Below are 21,792 nucleotides of genomic sequence, written 5' to 3'. Positions count from 1 at the left end.
TTTTAGTAGATATTCACTAATGTAGAACCTTTGGGTTTCTATCATGCAACTATTTAATCTTTCAAGTTCATAAGCCATAAACCTACCCATTTTGCAACTTACCTATTGGGGGTCCAAATATGACTGTAAGTTCAATCGAATCATAAAGAAAATTAAAGACGGCCTGTTTTTCACTCCATTCACTAATCTCCCACTCAGGGAAGCTAAAAGAAATAGAAAAAAAAAACCACCTAAGTTTCAACCAACCAACCAACCCAGTTATCTGAATGACAAAGATCAGAGCATTAATGCAGCATTAATCAGAGCATTGATCAGAGCATTAGTGCATAAGAGCAGCTATGTTATAAGAGACCAAATAAATTTTCATTTGTCAACACCGTGTAAGAATCTTTTGGGAACCCAAGCATACTACTATTCATTTCACATAAATGTTAATTCTGGGATGGGAGGAGAGCTGGATACAGAAAGACTGGATGCAAAGTATCACTACAAAGTTGTTAATAGAACAGTCCCTCACATACTGAAGTTCACCAATGCTTTTTTGCTTATCCTAGATTGTGAAGAAAGGGGCATCCAAAGATCTTCCAAATAAAATGAAAAGGAAAAACAACAAACCCCAAAACATTTATATAGAAATTTGAGTCCCCAGAATGAACCGATAAAAAAAGATAAAACCTGAAATTCCCTTCCTTACTTGTATCTCTCCAGGAGTTCCTCGCAGCTTTTTTCTTTTTCCTGTAGATGTTTCAACTGAACAAACATTTGCTCATTCTCAGTCTCCAGATCCAACAGTTCTCTGCAATGATAAAGCAAAATATCTGATGTAGCACACTGGTGAAAAATAATAAAAATCTCTAGAACCTGAGTGTGTACATTTTTAAGCTCCTTTAAGCTTTTTGATATCTTACCTTTGAAGTTCCTCTTCCTGAGCTTTGAGGCTTTCCAATTCTAAGAGAAAGGAGGAAAAAAAGCTATAAGAGAAAAGAGCAACAAAGACAGCCCTAACTCACTGTGCAGTCATCTTCCTTAACAACATGAGAGATCTCAACAGCTCTTACTGCTACCTAGATACAGACATGGTCTACAAAAGTTAGTAGTTATAGAACAGTTGAAGTGCTGGGTATGATAGCCAGCACACACCCTTCCAGTCACATTTTTCCAAGTTCTAAATCCCATTTACCCATGAGAAGAACAAATCCTTTTCATTCTTTAACACCTATGTTATTAGCTGTATTCAATGTGGAAAAGAAAGCAGTAATTTTTGCGTTGATATCAACTAATACAGCAAGGATGGGGGCAGTTTCACCCTCTCCAGAAGTAAAAAAGAAAACAACAAAACACAAAAAACCACAAAACAAAACCAACATCAATGAACAAAAAAACACCACAAAAAAGAAACCTGCAGTTAGTTCAGCTGGTACCATTACCTTCCTCTAGTTTTTTTGATTCAGAGTCCTCTTCTGCCATTTCCTCACTGCAGTCTGTCTCACATTCTTCCCATTCAGAATCTGTTGGAAACAAGTATCAGAAGGTCTCTGCAGAATTCCCAGATGCAGTATTTAGAATTCATTTTATTTATCTCTGAGTTTTAGACATTTTAGTATTTAAAAGCTAGCTAATAATGTGCAAGAAGCTGGTGGGCTATCTACCAAAAACCTCGAGTAGTAACAGATAAAGAATAAAGCTCTTTTTATTGCATTGTTTCAAAGCTATTACCGTGCACTTTAATTTCTACTGAAGGCATTGAGAAGTAGGAAGAAAAATAAATGAAAAACAAAAAAGAAATATCCTTGTCTCTAAATCGGAGAGACATGGATTTGACAGATAGACTACACAGTGTGTAAGGAATTGGCTGGATGGTTGCACTTGGAGAGTTGAGGTCAACGGCTCAACGTCCAGGTGGAGATCAGTGCCAAGTGGTGTTCCTCAGGGGATTGGGACTGGCATTATTTAACATCTTTGTCAGTGACACATACAGTGGGATGGAGCGCACCCTCAGCAAGTTTGCCGATGATACCAAGCTGTGTGGTGCGGTTGACACACTGGAAGGAAGGGATGCCATCCTGAGGGACCTGGACAGGCCTGAGATGTGGGGCTGTGCGACCCTCATGAGGTTCAACAAGGCCAAGTGCGACGTCCTGCGGCTGGGCCAGGGCAATCCCAAGCCCAAACACAGGCTGGGTGGAGAATGGATTGAGAGCAGCCCTGAGGACCTGGGGGTGATGGTTGACGAGCTCAACACAAGCAATCAATGTGTGCCCGCAGCCCTGAAAGCCAACCGTATCCTGGGCTACACCAAAAGAAGCGTGGCCAGCAGGGCGAGGGAGGGGATTGTCCCCTTCTGCTCTGCTCTCGTGAGACCCCACCTGCCGGACTGTGTTCAGCTCTGGGGCCCCCAGCACAAGGACATGAAAGTATTAGAATGATTCCAGAGGAGGGCCACAGAGATGATCAAGGAGTTGGGCCACCTCTCTGACAGATGGTTTGGGAGTGTTGGGGTTGTTCAGCCTGGAGAAGAGAAGCCTCTGAGAAGACCTCTTAACAAACTTACAGGACCTAAGGGGCTACAGGAAAACTCGAAAGGGACCCTCTGTCAGGGAGTGTAGTGTAGGACAAGGAGTAATGGCTTTAAACTAAAAAATGGTAGATTTAGACTAAATATAAGGAAGAAATTCTTCACTCTGAGGGTGGTGAGGCACTGGAAGAGGCTGCCCAGAGAAGCTGTGGATGCCTCATCCCTGGAGGTGTTCAAGGCCAGGCTGGATGGGGCTTTGAGCAACCTGGTCTGGTGGGAGGTGTCCCTGCCCATGGCAGGGGGTTGGAACTGATGATCTTTAAGGCCCTTTCCAACACAAACTATCCTATGGTTCTATGAAGAGACACAGTTATCGTAACATGGCAATCCCAAGTACTGACTGCAGCTTGTTTGAACACAGCTGAACAAGTTTTAAACCATCCAGGCATGACACTGAAAATGGTACAGTCCTGGAGTACAAAGCTTAGTCCTGCCTATCTGTGGGATCACTAGCAGGTTCTGCAGCCATTTTGAACTGTGTGCTGCCAGCAGCTGTACTGTCATCACTTTCAGATTTAGCTAGCTTGGTTATACGTTCGTAGGCTACAATTATAATTCTGTATTTCAGTGCAGAAATGCTCCCAGCCTTCATTTGTTGGGCAAGTTATTCCCACAAAACAAGTTTGCAGACACAAATGAAGGTGTGCAGACCTAATAGATACTTGTAACATGGGACTTTTAAAATTCCAAGCAACCACCAGACACAGAATCTTGAAGTGACCATTTACATAAAAGCTCTACAGAAAAACAGAGTGACTGGGCAAGAAACCAGCAAATCAGTCACTGGTTTGCAAACACATACCTGCTTCCAGATCAGCAAGACAGCTTTCTGCCTCCTTGAGCAATTCATCCACATTTGCTATTCTTGACTGTAGCTTTTCATATTGTTCCTAAGATGGGAAAATTGTACTCTGTTGCAATGTGTTCTTACACAAGTCAATGAATTTTTTAAAGAAGCTGAATGCCTTCTGGGACCACCATGTGGATCTTTGCTTGCTAATAAAGTAATTAAAGTAGCTGACACAATCTGTCATTAGAATGAAGAGGCAGACTAACAGACAACATTAAGGCAGTTGTCATAGGTAAGAAAGTACCAGATACTTAACAATGTTCCTAACAACTTTCTTTTTTTGAAGGGATGAGATTTAACTAAATACATTTCTAGAGCTTTTAACTTATACTTAGGTAGAAGGTTCCTGTAATGTAACTAGAAGAAAAAGTCACTGTCCCAATGTATTTTATATTTTCTTATAAATAAAAGGAAAACAAGTTCAATACCAAAGAGTCTTATACAAGATAGTTAGGGTCCTACATCTGATGGTCCCAGCTTATGCTAGTCTAAGCACAGATAAAATACAGTAGAAGTTCCTCTGTTAAACCTAAACCTCTGCAGCCTTGCGGCACATTACCTGCGCACTCTGCAGTAATTTGCTGTATAATGCCTCTTTCTCATTGTGACCCAAGATTTTACTTTCTTTGATGAAATAGGATTTCATTTTGTTCAGTTCTGCTCCAAAGCTCTTCAGCTGCAATGAATAGAAAATACAGAAGGGAAAGTGAATAGGAATGTGAAACAAAAGATCGTTCAATCAACTCTTTCTCTCTTCTCTGCTCTCCCTGCAATATCCCATTTCTCTAGCAGCAGTATTACACGGTAGTTTCAAAGGAAATTGAATTTAAGACTGGACAATCCAAGTTAATTCAAGACTACTACTAAAGTAATGGTTTTCTTAGCAAAGATCCAACACAATCTATATTCCAAGAGTGAACAGCATAGAAAACAGTATCATCAGATTTTAACAGCTCCAATAACTTAAGAAGGAGATGCTTTCACTAAAAAACGGAGCAGCTTCATTAACCATGTCAGATGCCTCATTCTAATTGTTCAAGACTTATTTAGAACACTTGTCCCCTTACTAAGGGGCTAATTTAAAGAGGCTAACCAAAATGTCAACAAGTCCACGCAGTGCCCAAATTGCAAGAAATAAACAAAAAAGCCACCTGTTTTAATAGAACATAGCTACAGATTATAGAACCACAGAATCGTTTAGGTGGGAAAAGACATCTAAGATCAAGTCCAACTGTTAACCTAGCACTGCCAAGTCTACCACTAAACCATGTCCCCAGTCTTCAAATAGCTCCAGGAATGGCGACAACTACTTCAGAAATGACTATAAGAATTGTGTAGTTCGAGGTTTTCTCTGACAGTTGTCAATCCAGAAGATGCAGAGGAACATACAAAAAGCTTTTTTTGTAGTGTTTTCGATCCATTTCCACTAGGTGGTATCATTGTAATGCCAGTATGTAGAGGTTTGCTTAATAACCTTTCAAATCTGTTATTTTTCACTAAGGGTTCTGGTGCTTTTATTGTTTCTAAGTGTATTTTTCCTGAATCCAGTTATCCTAGCCTCAGTGATAAACTCTAACACAAATCTAATTATGAACTATGAACAACACTGTCTTTTAAATTTGTTACTTTTAATTTTTGCTGACTAGTCCTTTATTCTTGGTATTGAAAACGAGGAAAACAATCCCTTGATCTACCTTCTTAATTCTGTCTGGGACACTCTTATAATGCTTCTGTTTTTTAAAATGCAAATGTCTTCGGGGTGCTTTTTGTGCCCATTATCATTAGCATCCTCCTTGAAATACCCTCTGGCCTCATCATCTTTCTTTTGGCACATGATACCACTGTTGTACTCCAAATTCTGTATGCAGTTTTATTTTTGTGTAACAACAATTTCTGCTTATTATGTCTCATACTATTATTTAGTTTGGAAAAGTATGGGTAAACATTTAAGTTAATGGACAATTCTGCACCACCAGTGATGCTACAAGAGCTTCAACAGTAAAACTTCATTTTTTTGCTTCCAAAATTGCACTGTTTGCTGAGGCTTCTCTAAAGTTTCTCTTCTCTAACTAACCTGAATTATCAACATCAAGTTTTTCTGTTTCACAGTAACTTGTTCCTCTACAGTATTATAAACCAGCTTTGCATTCAACCCTTCTGCCATATAAGAAATTCTTTATTCCAGTTCTCATAGTAGACTTTCATTCAGAAAATATTTTACCTTGTATCTTCTACCTACCTACTGTTATTCAGTGACCATAATGGTTCTTATTTTATTTGAATGTGTAAATTCTTCATAAATTTGAATGCATAAATTACTTCTTCATTACATTATTTTGTTATGCAATATTACCTCTTCATCAGAACAGGTTCTCATTACTTCCCACAAACTCTTATTCACATTCACCAGTGGTTGGTCCTGGACGCTTACATACTGTTTTAATCTGAAATACAGGAAAAAAAAAAAAGAATTGAAAGAAAGGCTCGTTGTAACTGCAACAAGCATACAAAGAAGCACATTGGTATTTATACACTAGATTCACCTTTTCTAATTAAGATATGGAAATGTAAACATTTTCATTTATTTGGGTCTTACATCTTGGAGAGGTCTCCTCTAAAGCCTTCATTACATAGGGGCTATGTTTTTTGCACTCTGGAACATAATGCAAAGTTCACTTTCTATAGTCTTTTTGTAGAGAGTAGGTCTGAACAGGAGATAGAGAGCTACAGAGCTAAAGAAATGGAAAATGGTGCTAATGGGGCTGGGAAAAATCTTGCTACTGATTTTAATTTTTACTATAAAACTTGATTTAACACAAATTGTAAATGGCATCATGTATCAGACCAGAAGTGACCTTCAGGTTAAGGAAATAAGTCATGGTAATTGTATTTCAATTAACAGTAAACACTGGAAAATTGGAACAAACAACAGCTCATAACCTATTATGATTTTGCTTCCTATGTTTGATTATTTTCAGTACAACTCAAAATCTTTAACTCTTCTGATTTGCAACTAAAACACTCTGTTAGTACCAGAGGAAAATCAAGCTTTATCTCCATAACCACAGCTCCTCCCTAAGAGTTTGCCCTATACTGTATAAACCTGTAATAAACTGGCTACCTACATTAGGTAGGTTTACTCCCATTTTTTTCTGTTTTTCCCATATGTAATTAATAACTTTCTTAAGGACATTCTGCATGCAAATGGAGCTGAAAAATAGAATTACTAATATAACCTATGACTGAAAAAAAAAAAAAAAGACAGACTTACTCATCTATCATCTGAGAAAGGACCTGGCAATCCTCTTCATAAATACGCAGCTTGGGGCGATAAACGTATTGGCTGAGAATCAGGTCTTCTGGAGTTGGTGGTGCACTGACAGCACACTGGTAAAGAACAGCGGGAAAAGTTACGAGGAAAAAGAAAAAAAGATGCATGCTTTTTAAAAACAGCAACTTTCTATCAATTCATATACAGAAACCACCAAAAAGGCCTGAATCTTTATTTTTGCAGAACAGAAAAAAAATAACGGAGGTAGCTTGACATACTTCAATGATTTTTCCTCCCCGTTCTGGACCTGCCCTATCTAATTCTGGGAAAAGTTAATCCTATAACCTTAGATAGCTCATTTCACTTTTATGCTCCATGTTTCCTCACCTTCAAGAACAGACTTCCTTTTGGGAAAAAAAAGAGCTGTCATCACTAGAGCTCAAAAACCTAAACTGGAAGAGGTTAAACTACTTTTATACGGAAACCTGAAAAAATATGTGCACGTTATCCAGATAATGATAGTGCTCTAGAGTAAAACAAGATTCTGAATCAAGCATAGTTATCTTAAGATCACAATTTTCAATAAGTCTTTAGTCACATCCAATAAATAAGATGGGGATATTCCAAAAAAATTACTTACACATTGAAGCACATAAATAACAGGTTAATTCAATCCCTTCAGAGAAAGCTTTCAGTCTTTTTGTGATTGTTTTATTTTGTATGTTTGTTTTTATCAGAGGTCAGATGCTAATGAGTCGTACCAGAGTTTTGTAAGCCACATGAATATTTAGAGACAGCTCAGTACAAATAAATTTGCAAATTGGAAGTGTAAACTAAACTGTAGCTAAGAACAGCAGCTTAAATAAAACTTCAAGAGATTTAAAACTCATAAAGGAAACAATTCAATCAATACAAATTATGCTAATATAGCTTTCATTCTTTTTATCAGCTTTCATTCTTTTACCACATCAGAATTATAAAGAACTTTAAAATGGACACTTTTTTTTTTTTTACTTCCTCTTGCATAGACAACTCAGAAATCTCAGTCAGTCAGCAAAGAAGGAATGAATAAAGGCAGAACACCACAAGAGAGTTCCTTATTTCCGAGAAGGTATCCAAATTTCTAATGTGAATGTTCTGCTGACTTACGTACCCTTACAATGTAACATCTTACAACTGTAAGACTTCGTTATACAGGAGCCAGCTTTCTAAGAACTAGATCTGAAGTACTAGAATGAATTTCATGAGTGAAGAATTTTCACAAATATACCACTTACCATGCAAAGAGTATGGTCTTGAATACACCTTTTCATACACAACAACTGTCAGGAATTTTTAATATGTCATTGTGATTGAAACTATTTCACTCTACCAAAAGAGGTGTCACATAACCCATTCAGAAGAAGGAAGAATGAACGTCATTAGAACTTATTTAACATCGAACAGACTACTGAAAAGTTCTCCAGCATGCTAGAAAAAGTACTGGCATAGAAGAACCTGCCAAACCCACTTCTACATTATCCAGACACTGCTAAGGTTTTCCACTTTGCAGGATGGCTTTTCCATTGCCCTGGCACATCATTTGCCATGCCAGCAGAAACTGCTGTAAGCAACAAGAAATGGAACTGTTTGAGCTAATTCCCCATATCCTCTATTAAATAGACACAATAAAAAAATAAAAACAAGCTTTCTCTACTCATAAAACTCAAAAGCTTTCCATGTCAGTAGAGAAAACTAAGCAGCTCATTCACACTACTTTATTAGACAATCTTTTTAAGAAATGGCAGTTATTCATGAAATCCAGATAGGTGACAGACTATTTCCAGCATCTAGTTGGAAAATCAGTTGGCTACACAAAGGTGTACAAAGAAGCAAGCCTGAAACACCAGTCTTAAGAGAGCTTATATGAAAAGAAGGTACCTTTACTGAAACCCAAAACTGACATAACAACAGTAAAATGTAAAAATCAAGTTGATAGGAAATGTGTAAGCTATTAAAATATTGTACTGGGACAAGTTTCCTAGTTTACTTTTAAGTTAGGGGAAATAAAGGGAACCTCTTCCAGTTATTTTTGAAAGTAAAGAGTTAGAAGTCAGATATTCAAACTTCAAACACTTTAAGATTGACAGTACACACTTACATTTTGCAGTGCTTATCCAAAACTAAGGAGAGAACGTAAGAAACCCACTTCAGTGTCTTGCTTACCAATTTGCACATCAAAGCTGACAGTCTCTGTAAATTTCTCTACCATATTGCTGGAAGTGGCTATATACAAGGAAAGCAACAACTAGACTACGTAAGAAGGAATCTACCTTTTCATTGGAGCCGCTGGAAGAAATACTGTAAAGCAGATACACTGACATTCAGCACAGTTTTTTCAGTTTGGACAGTTTTTCCCAGTGCTTTTCTTCCCCCCGCCCCCACCAGATGTACATGGTAGAACTAAATTCCAGGCATAGAGTAAACCTAGGTTGAATAAAGGGCTTGGTGCAATTGTGATTGACTGAAGCAATCCACATGCTAAACGAACAAAACCATAGTATAGCCAAACACAAGTCAGGACTCTCAGAATATAATAGTTAAAAGGTAAAATATTTTTTTTCAAGACTTCTCAATGTGCCTTCAAACATTATGGAACAGAACCACTCGGGAAAAAACAACCAAAAAAGCCCACACCCCAAAACACCTCAACTCCTCCCCACCAAACCCAAACAAATTTTATTTTGCTTTTACTAGTCATGTGCCGTTATACTAGCTTTGAGGTTTTCTCTTCACAGGGTTTTAAGAAGAACAACCTGAAGATCAACTTCATATATCAAAATTCCATTTGCAGAACATGAATTGGAGAAGTGTGATGGGTTAAAGACAGATTCAAGATGAGCTTACAGAAATAAATTCTACTTTAATAATTATGTTGCCAGAGGTGGATTAATAAAGGCATTCCTTGTCCTAAAACTGCCACATGAAAAATCTCAGTCTTCTCTAAATTGTGACACCTTGCCTTGTTTTCAGGGAGACTGCACAGTACGATTACTTCCTTGTTTGGTATCAGGTTACTACTAATACATGGTGCTTGTCTGTATGCATGCATGCAAAATATTTGTTCCCATATCAGCAAGAATTCAAAAGAAGTTTTTCCTCCATCCAGGATGAGGATACTGAAAAACGGTTCAGGCAGAACAGACTTAAGGGCGAGAAATAAGGAGAACAGGTATGTCATGGTGCAGCAACTTAAAAGAGAATAGAAGATGCAGCAGGAGGGCAGAGCAGCATTTCAGGATTCTGACCTCAGTGGATGATGGATGTAGTAAGACGATAATGTGAAGTTAGATAGAGCTTCTAATTCTTACTTTCAAACATTTTGCTCTTTAAGCAAGCTCAAAAACCACGGATCAGCATATTTATCCAAGAACAGATGATCCTCGGTACACAGTATTTTGTCAAGAGATAGAAATCTATTCTGTTTTTCATTACTGAGGGAAAAAAACCCAAAACATCCGTTATCAGAGGTAAACAAGCAAAGACAGAATTGGAAGCATGTAGTGTCTAACTTGCCAAGGTGGAACTGACTTCTGCCTTGACTCATTTAAAGACCTTCAGTACAGACTACTTAGCTGTTAAAAAACAACGACAAACCATGAGTACAATCCAAAGCCTTATGCATATCAGAGGACAGATACTCACACTGGCTGGAAGATGGCTCTGTCGGGGCTTCTGAATTGGAATATGGACTTGAAGAAGTGTAAAAAACTCTCCAACTGTGATAACACCACTCTGAAATTTCTGCAAAGTTAGGAAAAACGTACACGTAAGTACATTCTTCAAGTGAGAATGCTTACTGGTATATATGCACACAAGTATTTTTCCTGTTCGGAAAATAAGTTAACATCTCTCAGCTATATACATACCTCCCATAAATTATCTTCACAAATGCTGTCTGTGAGAAGCTGAGACTCCATCTGACTGCATCGCTGAACTATATAAAAATAAGAAAAGGGCATTGCTGGGGTTAAAAATATTATTACAGAAATATGAATCTTAGTTGATTAGCTCCAGAAGTAAGCCATCTTAATGTAGAGTTTGACCTTTATGCGTGTTTCTGGTGCTGAATGAAGTTAATGAGGAAAAAACTACTTTAGGCAAATCCTGAGGAACAGATTAGAAATTTAATGTAAAATGAAATTCATTCAAACGACAGAATTCACTTTTCTATAGGAGGAAAGCCACATGTATCATGCTAAAAAGTAATAAATCTGAGAAACAGACTCCAACCAGTTCAGAGGGCACCGTTGGTAGGCGGAAACCAAACAGCATCTGAGCTGCCAGCAAATTTCTAGGTAAAACCATAGCTTTCAAGTGCCAAGCTAAGAAGGTCTAGTTTCTCACTCAAAGGACAGTCCAACTTCCACTGGACAAAACATATATATTCATAGTTGCAAGCGGCAAAGTTGGAATTGGTTTTGTAAATATAGGCAAAATATCACGTACCAGATGACTGGCGGATTTCTGCCTCATTGTTAGGTACCGGCTAATCATCGAGAGCTAATAAACTAAGATTTACTCTGTCCTAGGGAAACTAAACTGCCTCTTCAGCCCAACCTGCCCACTAAAACACAAGTGTACTTAAATTCTACTGCTTTTCCTCCTCATCTCAGTATTCCTTGAATGGCTGGGCCTCATAGCCGGAACATAAAAGCATGTCAGCTGGCTGGGTAGGAAGCTGTACCACAGGCATTCAAGGTATTATAGGTAGGGCTCATCCTTGATTAAGCCAAAAGAATAGAAAAGTTTAAGACAATTGCTACAAAGGAAGTCTTACTTGTTAATTCTGTGTCGGCCTTAACAGAATCTAGAGAGCTGCTGCTGTTGGCATGAGTACAGTCCAGGTTTTTAGCTGATAGATTTGGAGGATCTTCACCTTCACGAACATCTACTTGGCTTTGAGATAGAGCACCAGAAGTAACCTAGTATCAGCAAGTTAAAAAAAAAAAAGAAAAGAAGAGCTATATGAAACAATGTAAGAATAACTCAATCAGTTGCTTACATAGCTGTTTCTTGACATTCGAAATTTATTTTTGGTATCTGCACATTTTATAGTTAATCAGCATAAAAAAACAGCATATACGTAAGCCATTTCCTACCATGGCATATAGGAAGTGATGTTACAAAATCCCTCATTCATTTCTCAAAGCAGTAGCCACCACAGCACACTCTTGCAGCTTTAGGAATTAGAAAGTTTGTAATGATAACGTACAAACTAATTTTTAAGGTCAGATTAGCGCTCCATATTTGCACAGATTTTCTTGAGCCCATGGCAATTTGTGCTATCCATAAGACAGCTAATATAAAATATACATACATATCCTATTTTAAGTAATTGCTTTCAGCCTTAATCTATCACTATACCTAAGCAAAAACTAGCACATGGTTTAGTACAGACAACTAAGAATACGTATTTGAGAAAGGCTCAATAGGATACTATGGAGAGAACTGACATATTCCTTACTCTGTCATGGATCTGGGAAGTTGCACACATCAATTGTTTTAGTTTGAGAAAACAGTGAGAGAAATTCTGAGGCAAACATAGCAAAATGACTACAAACTGGTGGTAAAGAAAACCAAAAAAAAAACTAGCAACAGATCTATTTGCATCTCAATATCTAAAATGCACTGTCAGTGTTCCTATATGCTGACAATGAGTGATCAGGCTCACCTGCAAGTCAAGGGAGGCCCCACCAACCAAGCTTTCATCCACCTTGAGCTTCTTTAGACTTTGAAGATCCTCCTCATCTTGTTCCAAAGCTCTTTTTATGCTGTTGCAAGTTTTTGTCTCTTCACGTTTAATCTTTTCATTGTGGGAGATGTCTCTTTTGTTTATCTCATTGCAACCGTCTTCCACAGATCCAAAGCTTACAGAATCATTCGAATCCATTGCTTCTTGGCATACAGGAAGAAATTCTTCTGCTATAAACTGAGAATGGCTGAAGTTCTGCCTACTAGATTTGGTGTAATCTGGTGCTTCACCAGTGTTTAGGTTTACTTCAGAAACCAGTGCTTCTACTTTGTCTGAAGATTTTGCATTTATATCTTGCACGTCAGAAACAGAAGGATTTCTTCTGCTTGGTAGTTTAGGCTGGAAGATACCTAGAGGGACATTTATTCCTTGATATTTGTCCTTAAGTGCCATACCTAAATTCGTACCTATAGGAGCTGCTCCAGATTCAAGACATGCGTTCTCCTGCTCTTTAGGATAAAATAAATTATCTTGTTCCATTATGGTATTTTTTCCTAACCTCAAGGTATCCTCTGGTTGAGTTGGTAACTTATGCAGCTGGTCAGAAACAGCGGTTTCAGGAACAGAGACAACTGCAGATTTCCTTCTAATATTTTCCAGTTTTGAACAAACATTTAAAATACCTGATAATTTAGGTGCAAGAGCAGGATCTACTGGATCTCTTGGACTGTCACTGACCAAAAGTTGCTTAGTTTCTTCAGATTTTATTTGGAAGTCTGTTGGAAGTACTTCCCCTTCAGCTGACAGCCTCTCATTTTCCTTTGATTCGCTGTCAGAAACTGGAACTGCTCCATCCTTGGCTAAAACTGTATCTAGATCTTCATGCCTAGATGAATTATCTTTCAATACTTGGTTTGTCTGAGTACTAAGTCCATCTGGAGGACTCTTCAAAGAATCCGATTGCTGAATAGGAAGAGAAACATGGGATACCACAGCTCCAGTTTCTTCACTGCATTCCAAGGGGGCATTACCTGGAAATTTGAAAGACACTCTCTTTGATTTCAGTTTTCCTGGATGTACAAGATCCTGCTGACTGTTTACAGGAACTGAATTATCCGTGGCAAGGTCAAGATCCTGTGGTGCCTGGATGTCCAGAGTGTCTTCTGGAAGTGAGGTAGAATAAATGGAATCTGGTATTGCACCACTGTGAACTTTGGCAGCTCCTTTCTCAGTAGGAAATGCTGAGGCTGATGAAGCAGATGAAGAAATGGTAGGCTTATCATTAGATTTTTTAAGATACTCACCATTCAGGTCTTTTACATGCAGAGAATCTACTTCATCTCTGCAAGCAGACAATGATGCACTATGCAAGCCTGGTTGTCGAGTGCTTTTATGTGACACTTGCTGGTTCTCAAATCCTTCCATATTGTTATTAACAGCAACAGTATGAGATACGGTTATTTCCATATCATCTTGTTTGTGTGGAAACACAATGGTCTGATCAGCAGGAACTGCAGAAACGGCTGGAATGAACCTTCTGTCCCACACATCACCACTTAACACAGCTGTATGAGTTTTAGTGATTTCCATATCCTCAGCCAAAGTAAAAATGACTGTTTTGCTACCTGAAAGAGCCTCCTGTCCAACCTGCTTAGGAGGGTTTACTCTGTGCTCACACAGGACTCTTTCAGTACTTTCATCATCAGGGAGATACTTGGTCATTTCCATATCAGCCTTGTCATTTGTAAAAATAATTGTGGAACATAGAGGAACAGACTGATTGGGTAGCCTACCCTGCAGAGAATTTTCTTCCAAAGCTACGTTATGGGTTTTAGTGATTTCCATATCATCCATAGCAAGCACAGTAGCTTCACTGTTTGAAGGAGCTTCCTGTCCAACCTCTTTATTCAAGTTCAAGTTATCATCACGTAAAAGTTTAACTGTAATTTTATCAGCAGGGCAAGACATAATGTCCATGTCACTCTGGTTACTTGTGAACTTAACAGCTTTAACAGGCTGAGCTGAAGACAGAGAATGAAGCCTGACCTCTTTTTGGGAGAGGATTTCATGGCCTATTGCAGCCGTATGGCTCTCTGTGATCTCCATGTCGTTATTCTCATTACTCAGTGAAAATAAAACAGTCTTTTCCCCTGTTGTTTCCTTGGAGCTTTTCCTTTCAGTCCTAGTAGCTCTGCTAAGCATCCCTCCAGGTTCAGCCTTTTCCACAGATTTATCAATTGCAACAGTATCAAATCTACTTATTTCCATGTCATTATTGTGTGTAAAAACACAAGTCTTATCTCCAGAAACAAAGGATATGTCATTGCTTGAACTTTTAGGCAGCAAAATTATTTTGTTTTCCCCTGAAACCGTATGACTTCTCGTGATGTCCATATCAGCATCTTCTGAAAATATGGTAGTTTTCTCATCTACAAAATGCAAATGCTTTAAACCAGTCACAGTTAACATTTTCTTACCAGATACCAAGGAGTACGTATCGCACCCAGGCTGCTCCTGGCTGTTTATTGTCATCATGACCCCTCTTTTTAAAGATAATGTTTTATTTTCATCTTCAGCAATATGTACTGGTGCTGCTTTTCTTCCTGGTAAAATCATATGGATGTTTTGATCAGGAGCCGTTGCCGCACAGCTTTCAGTCAAGTCCATGTTTTCACCAGAGGGAAACAAAACAGACTTTTCTGAAAAGAAAGGTAACTGGGAACTTCTCTTCAGTTGTTCAGATGTATTAGTTAGTAATGTCTCTTCAATACCCAAATGCAGGCCATCAACTGACCGAGGATTTTTAAAATCCTCTTCTGAAGAAACTGTTTTACTGACCAGGAAATCTCTCTCAGATTCTTCTTGAGTTGGCAACGCATTATTTACTACCTTCATAGTACGGGTTTTCACTTGCCTGTCAGAGCTTTGGCAATCTGCATTTATACCCAGTATTTTTGCAGGTTGTACATTTCTTGTATTTCTGGAGGGAGTGGGTTCATTACTAGACACGAACATACCATTTGCAGATAAAGGAGTAACAGTTTGTTTATCTGAGCTCCTTTTGAAATCCCTATATTCTATCGCTGCAGTCTGACTTGCAGTGGTATCTACACCAGAATTATTGGAAAATCGGGAGACCTGTTTTTGCAGCTGCTTGGATATCACATTATTTTGATTATGAGTATTCTCATATTCTTGTACTGTATTAGTAGGAGCAACTTCAAAGGCAACAGAATGAGTTTTGGTTACGTCCATGTTTTGATCATCTGAAAACACGTCTGTTTTGTCATTTGTGCAGGAAACTGAAGCATTCTGAAGGGGTTTTTTCAAAGGCTGAGTTATATCGACTTCTTGACTTTGCAAAGACATGAACGCACTGTTGTTGGTGGCAGTATTTTCTGCGATTTCTCTCTTTTGCTCTTGTAATGAACGCACGCTCTTCACACAGGAAATCAGACCACTTGCCTGAAAGTTTGTTTTTCCAAGCTTCTTATTGACTATTATCACCTCAACATCTTCAGTATTCATTTCTGTAGTCTGGCTTCTTTTCATATTCACATCAAAACCAATTGCCTCAAGATTTTCCTTGTCCCTGTCCAAAGAACTTGCCACAGCACTGACATTTTTGTTGTGGTTCTCACTTGGAATTATTTTACCATGCATTTGTTTTGCTTCTGCAGCTATCCCAATGCTTTGATCATCAATGACAACAGTCTGGCATTTAGTTATTTCCATTTTTTCCTGCTCACTTAAATTGGGAGATGTAGAGATTCTGTTACCAAGAAAATGTGGTTTGCAGGTGACAGAGGTGGACACTCCAGGAGGAAAATCATTTTCAACATTCTTTCCATCAGCCTTGTCAATACAAGTTTTAGTCAAGGTCATATCTTTTCCTGAAAATATTGCAGTTTTCTCACCTGGCAGTGAAACAAGTAGAGAGCTTGATAGTCTGTGCTGAAGTCTACCCTTAGAGGTACCACTGGACACTGAATTTCTACACAAATCAAAACCAACATCCACTGAAGCAGTCCCATGATCTTGGGTCACTCTTTCAGTTCTCCCATCTGAGCCTGAAAATTGTTCAAGCGCATTAGTTTTCTGTGACACAGAAGCTCGATTATCTAAAGATGTTAGACTTTCTGTAACATCATCAAGTGCTGGATGTCTGCTTCCTACTGGCAAAGAGTTTGTATTAACCGTTTTCTCAAAAGTTTTATGACATGAACTGCTCATTCCTTTGGTACTTTCATTATAGATTACATCTGTGTAATTCCCAGTAATTTCCATGTCATCACATTTAGAAAAAACAGTTTTATCACCTCGGAAGACAGTCTCAGAAGAAACAGACCCCGGGATAGCAGACAAAGTTCTGGTGTCTTGCTTAAAAGTTTGAAGCACTGTAGTATCTACAGTGTCTTCAACATTTACTGGTTTTTTGTTTGTACAAAGTTGAGGGTCCTGCTTTACAATTAATTGCTGATGAGATGCTCTCTTTACTACAGAATAATTATCTATCTCCATGGATGGGAAATCCTTTTTGAAGTTTAGACTTTGATTTCCAACACTGGCAAAAGGAAAAGACATTTTTGCAGTGTGACTAGTTGTCATATCCATTCCATCATCTGCAAATGCCTCAGTAACATCTGCACACAGTAATTGCTCTGGTGGAGCCCCACAAATACCAGAACGCATATTTTTAACATCAGGTGCTTGGCATTTTGTCATTTCCATTCCATCATCTTGCTCTCTAAAGATTTTTGTTACATTGAAGGTGGCCGGTGGGTCATGGGAATAAGCAGATTCCACCGATGATCGTGCCACGTCTTCTGAGACTTGTGAAGGGATAAAAAAAAGGTTTTCTTTTTCAGGTCCTTCAATAGGATTGAGTGCTTTTTCATTTGACTTCAAGCGCATCAAAAATTCATTGAAATTTATTTTTTTTACCGTAGTAGCATCTTCCTTCTGTTCAAAAGATGGGCACAGACAGTTCGTAGGATCAAAGGAAAAATGAAATTCTTTACTCATTTCTGCCTTTCCACTGTTAGAGTTTAACCCAGCCAGAAATGATGTGATATCTATTTTCTCAGTTTTGTCAGTTTCATTGTTTTTCAGGTTACGTGTAATCACTGCCGTGTGACTAGCTGTCATTTCCATTTCATTTTCATCTGAAAAGGTGAGTGTTGTGTCATGCCTATTTGTTCGTTGAATGGCGTTGTCCACATCATGGCACTGAAAAAAGACAAGAAATGACAGTTACTGACACTCGTAACAAATGACACAGTGGTTAACTCTATTCAAAACAAAAGTCGGCTAATGCAGTCTAAAGGTTAGAGCTCTACCTTTACAGCTTTTTGGGGAGGAAAAAAAACATTTCAGTCCTTCTCAACAAGTAATAACATATTAAAGGAAAGGACAACTTAACTGTTACAAATTCTTAGAGCCTATATTTTATGTTTGTAATATCTTTACGTATTTAAATAGAATTTTGAAAGAATGTTGCTCAGATTTCTGTTGGACAAAACCTTCACATCTTCACATGTGAAATCCTTGTAAACACGGAACAATCACTGAGACTTATGAATCAGTATTTCCTGTGGTGTTTCTATCTTTCCCCACTCACCCACTGCAAGCAAAATCCCTGCCCAGCTTATCATGTATGTTCCCCAAAGCAGCAGTGCCAAATTGGAATTTTTTAAAGACTCTTCCACCCTGAATAAGAAGATTTCAGTCTCTTTAATAGAAAGGATTTAGAGTTTTAAAGCTGTGGATAAAAACTGGCCAGTAGCAAGATATAATACTGTAGTTTATCAAACATAATGAATACACTGATTAAGAACAACTTTGTGTTTACTTTAAATTAAGTATATTGTTATATATGCATTATTATTTTATAAATGCAAGAAATAAAATACACCAGAAAAAGCATAAATCATATACATTACTTAAACCAAGGAGAGAGAGGGTTTCAATATGACCTTTATAGGCTCATGGCATACATCTTTTAATCCACACTAGATTTTAACCTTTATTTTTTTCTATAAGCATTTTTTCACAAGAGCTAGGACATTTTTAAAACCATATTTTTAAATTCAGCATGAAAGTCAGAAGCCATTGGATCAAGGGATACTGTTCAATTGCTTTGTTTGATAAAATAGACTCATGACATCATAACTGAAGTATAGCACAGTTCAGGATTTCTGTGCCTGTTAAGGTCTTAACTAAAAACATTGTGTTTTATCACTTGAGTCAACTGAAGCATTTCAGTTACCTTTTCATGCTAGTCACTGCAATTTTCTAAACCTTTTTAACAGTACGAAGAGACAACGTATATCCATTCCACCCGTGGAAAAAAAAGAGTAGACAGTAATCCACGAGGAAAAAAATTAAACTGACCTATCTGAAACATAAGCTCCTTTACGTATTCTTAGATAAGCATTGAAAAAAAAATGTAAGAACTAGCTCAGATACTGAAAAGCAATTTTAGAAACAAAAATTATCAATAGTATAGTATAAGGACTATCAGATTAGGAAACTACTTCAAAATATAGAAGATTATGCTTCAGACAAATTTCTTGTGAATACAAGGATTTACTTTTTAGGCAGCTGAGGTACATGTTTCACCTTTACTACACAAATTACTGCAATATATTTTGGACAGTAACATTCTCAGCACTGAAAAAATGAGCACCTTCACATACCTCAGTCTGCTGCACCAATGCCTGGATAGGGGCATGAAGCAAAGTGTTCATCCCTGTCAAAAGAAAAGGAATAGTGCATTTGCTGAGCTATTTTATTATTTTAATCAACTAACTGAAGATCAATGCACTCATTACATAAGTATCACATTCTGAGTAAGCACATTTAAAACCAAATATATCCTGAGAAATATTTTCAGTACTCCTTTGAACACGTAGTAGGGTTACCCATGCTTCTACAATACAGTGCTTGTAAACAGCATTATGAGACAGAGTCTGTTCATGCAATAGTGATCTCCATCCGTGAGACTGTTCTAGACATGTTAAAAATGTTCTATCAACTATTATCAATAGTTTGGAATAAAAATAGTCATTCTGTTGTTAAATCGATTTTCAAACTCACCAGTGATCTCACATGGAACAGCTTCAGGTTCTTCATTTCTACAAAAGATGGTTTAGGTAAACAGTTTGTTAAAAGATTGCAAACCAGAGGGCTTCAGCAATATACTTAAAAGGCAGAGAATTCTGTTGCAGAGCTCATACATGACTGGGCAGCAGATACCAGACATTACAAATATGTCTTCAATATATCCTAATTGGAACTAAAGTGGTATTTTCCCATGAAACTCTTTTTTCACAGGAAAAGAGATTAATACTTTATTTTTAACTCAGACCTTCGACTTTCAGTCGTTCCTTTCTTTTTTGGAAAACTGAAGACGTGTTCCTAAAGCCTCCAGTCATTTCTCTGTAAAAATCAAAAGCCAGGTACACCGACCAACTTGTGTGGCTTTTCATCTAACATTTAATGACTTCTGCTCTTCAGTGTTTTCTTGAATGTTCTTTCAAGCCCAAACTGCCTTGTCTAGTATACTGATTTTTATTTATACACACACGTTACTATATTGCTTTGATAACTTTATAAGTGTTTGTTAACTATAGCTGTAGGTAAATGTTCCCCTGCTGTATGTTTTAAATATAAAAAATTGCTTTCATGCACAGAAACAGTCTAAATCTTTTAAAATTAAATTGAGTTGGTGAGTAACTATCATAATTTTATTTTATCTAGACAAGAACTTTGAGATCAGACTAATACTCTATCCACCTCTGAGTGAAAAAGTGATTGTAATAAACATACAAGACCATCTCTATCAAATACGGAATCTGGTAAGTGTCTCCTGGAAGACATTCCCAAACAATCAACTTTGGATGAAGCAGTTTCAAGACATAATTGTTCAATTTTTCAGAAACATCTACCGTTTTGTGAATGGCCAAAACAGCTATATCCTTTTTCTGCTGTATTCCTGTAACCAGTCAAACGTTTCAAAACCAGTCAAAAGAGCAATTTTATATCTAAATAAATAAGCATGTTACATTTGTTGGTTTCTTTGAGGAGTAACATTCTTATGGTCGCATGCCATGTGAAGAAATGTATTTGCAGTGTGGGAATAATTTTTCCCCAGACTTACTGATTAAGCAGGACATGATTCCCTGTATCTGCTGCACACTCTAAAAATAAGAAAATCAGACATTACAACGAGAGAAACAGGATCAAAACATTCAGAGACAAGAGTAAAGTGTACAGAAAAGAATGTTCTGCAGTTCTCACTCTTCGTGTTCCTCTTTATGATGGCAAAAACCAGAGAACCAAAGTACTTGAAAATGCATTAGCTTTTCAGATTCTTCCTAGGTCATCTTTGACAGAGTGAATGAGACATTCTTCTCGGTCTTCTTTTGATCTAAATCCCTGTCCTGGTTTCAGGAAGGATAGAGTTAATTTTCCTCCTAGTAGCTGGTAGGGTGCTATGTTTTGGATTTAGGATGAGAAGAATGTTGATAACACACTGATGTTGATAACATGATGTTGATAACACTGATATTGACAACACATTGATGTTTTAATTGTTGCACAGCAGTGCTTACACTAAGCCAAGAACTTTTCAGCTTCTCGCTCTGTCCTGCCAGCGGGCAGGCTAGGGGTGTGTGGTGCTTAGCTGCCGGCGGCGTTAAACCACAACAATCCCCAAAACTAGGTGCATTTTGTCTAAAAGAAATAATTCCTTCTCTGAGCTACAAGGTCCACTTGTACTAGTAACTAATGGGTAACTAAGTACTAATAGTAAGTACTAATTAGTCACGTAACTAATAGTAACTAAGTAGTAGTAACTAATGGGTTTTCATCCAGTCCATCACAAACAGCTGACCATGTTGTTCCCTATCTATGACTGACAAGCTTGACTTCTTAAATTCTGGCTGAAGTCTTGTTGCTAATAGTCTGTGAAACCTGTCAGAAAAGAAAGGACTTTTTACCTTCATTTTCTCTCTCTGCTGCATTATTCTTAAGATCTCGCTGGAAGACTCTGCAGCTAAGAACAAAGGAAAACAGTTTTTGAAAACACAAGATGATCTTTTTTAAAGCAAATTAAGAAATAAAAAAAAGCCTTAATCTCAATCTTTTCCCACATGATATGTTCTGAAATGATACCAAAAGACAGCAGCTTACTGAACCCAACCATACTTTCCAGCAGGAAGATGCCATCATCATACTTCATGTGAAAATCACTAGAAAAGTTAATGAAAACCAAAGTTTCCTAATTATATGAAATTTACTCCATCATTTTTTATAGCTAGGATGAGAAAGTGAATAATGTTTCTATTAGGGCTCAAAAT

The 21,792-nt window shown here is 37.6% G+C and overlaps 1 protein-coding gene across 3 annotated transcripts in view; it reads right to left on the bottom strand.

Moving 5' to 3' along the window:
* Positions 1-21,792, bottom strand: part of KNL1 (kinetochore scaffold 1) — a 31,173-nt gene that overhangs the window by 3,909 nt on the left and 5,472 nt on the right. For all 3 annotated transcript variants that reach the window (XM_040557529.1, XM_040557528.1, XM_040557527.1), the window contains 16 exons: positions 21,433-21,488; positions 20,592-20,631; positions 19,529-19,566; positions 19,129-19,181; positions 12,410-17,659; positions 11,516-11,660; positions 10,605-10,672; positions 10,381-10,479; positions 6,697-6,812; positions 5,779-5,869; positions 3,985-4,101; positions 3,378-3,465; positions 1,428-1,508; positions 909-948; positions 695-796; positions 103-203 (listed from right to left, as the gene is read on the bottom strand). In XM_040557529.1, coding sequence (XP_040413463.1) covers positions 103-203; positions 695-796; positions 909-948; positions 1,428-1,508; positions 3,378-3,465; positions 3,985-4,101; positions 5,779-5,869; positions 6,697-6,812; positions 10,381-10,479; positions 10,605-10,672; positions 11,516-11,660; positions 12,410-17,659; positions 19,129-19,181; positions 19,529-19,566; positions 20,592-20,631; positions 21,433-21,488 — 6,485 coding nt within the window. The remainder of the gene's footprint in view (positions 1-102; positions 204-694; positions 797-908; positions 949-1,427; positions 1,509-3,377; positions 3,466-3,984; positions 4,102-5,778; positions 5,870-6,696; positions 6,813-10,380; positions 10,480-10,604; positions 10,673-11,515; positions 11,661-12,409; positions 17,660-19,128; positions 19,182-19,528; positions 19,567-20,591; positions 20,632-21,432; positions 21,489-21,792) is intronic.

Source organism: Cygnus olor, chromosome 5 (assembly GCF_009769625.2).
Source record: "Cygnus olor isolate bCygOlo1 chromosome 5, bCygOlo1.pri.v2, whole genome shotgun sequence".
Lineage (NCBI taxonomy): Eukaryota > Metazoa > Chordata > Aves > Anseriformes > Anatidae > Cygnus > Cygnus olor.
The sequence above is the reverse complement of the archived record's forward strand: the minus strand, read 5'-3'. Positions and strand labels throughout refer to the sequence as shown.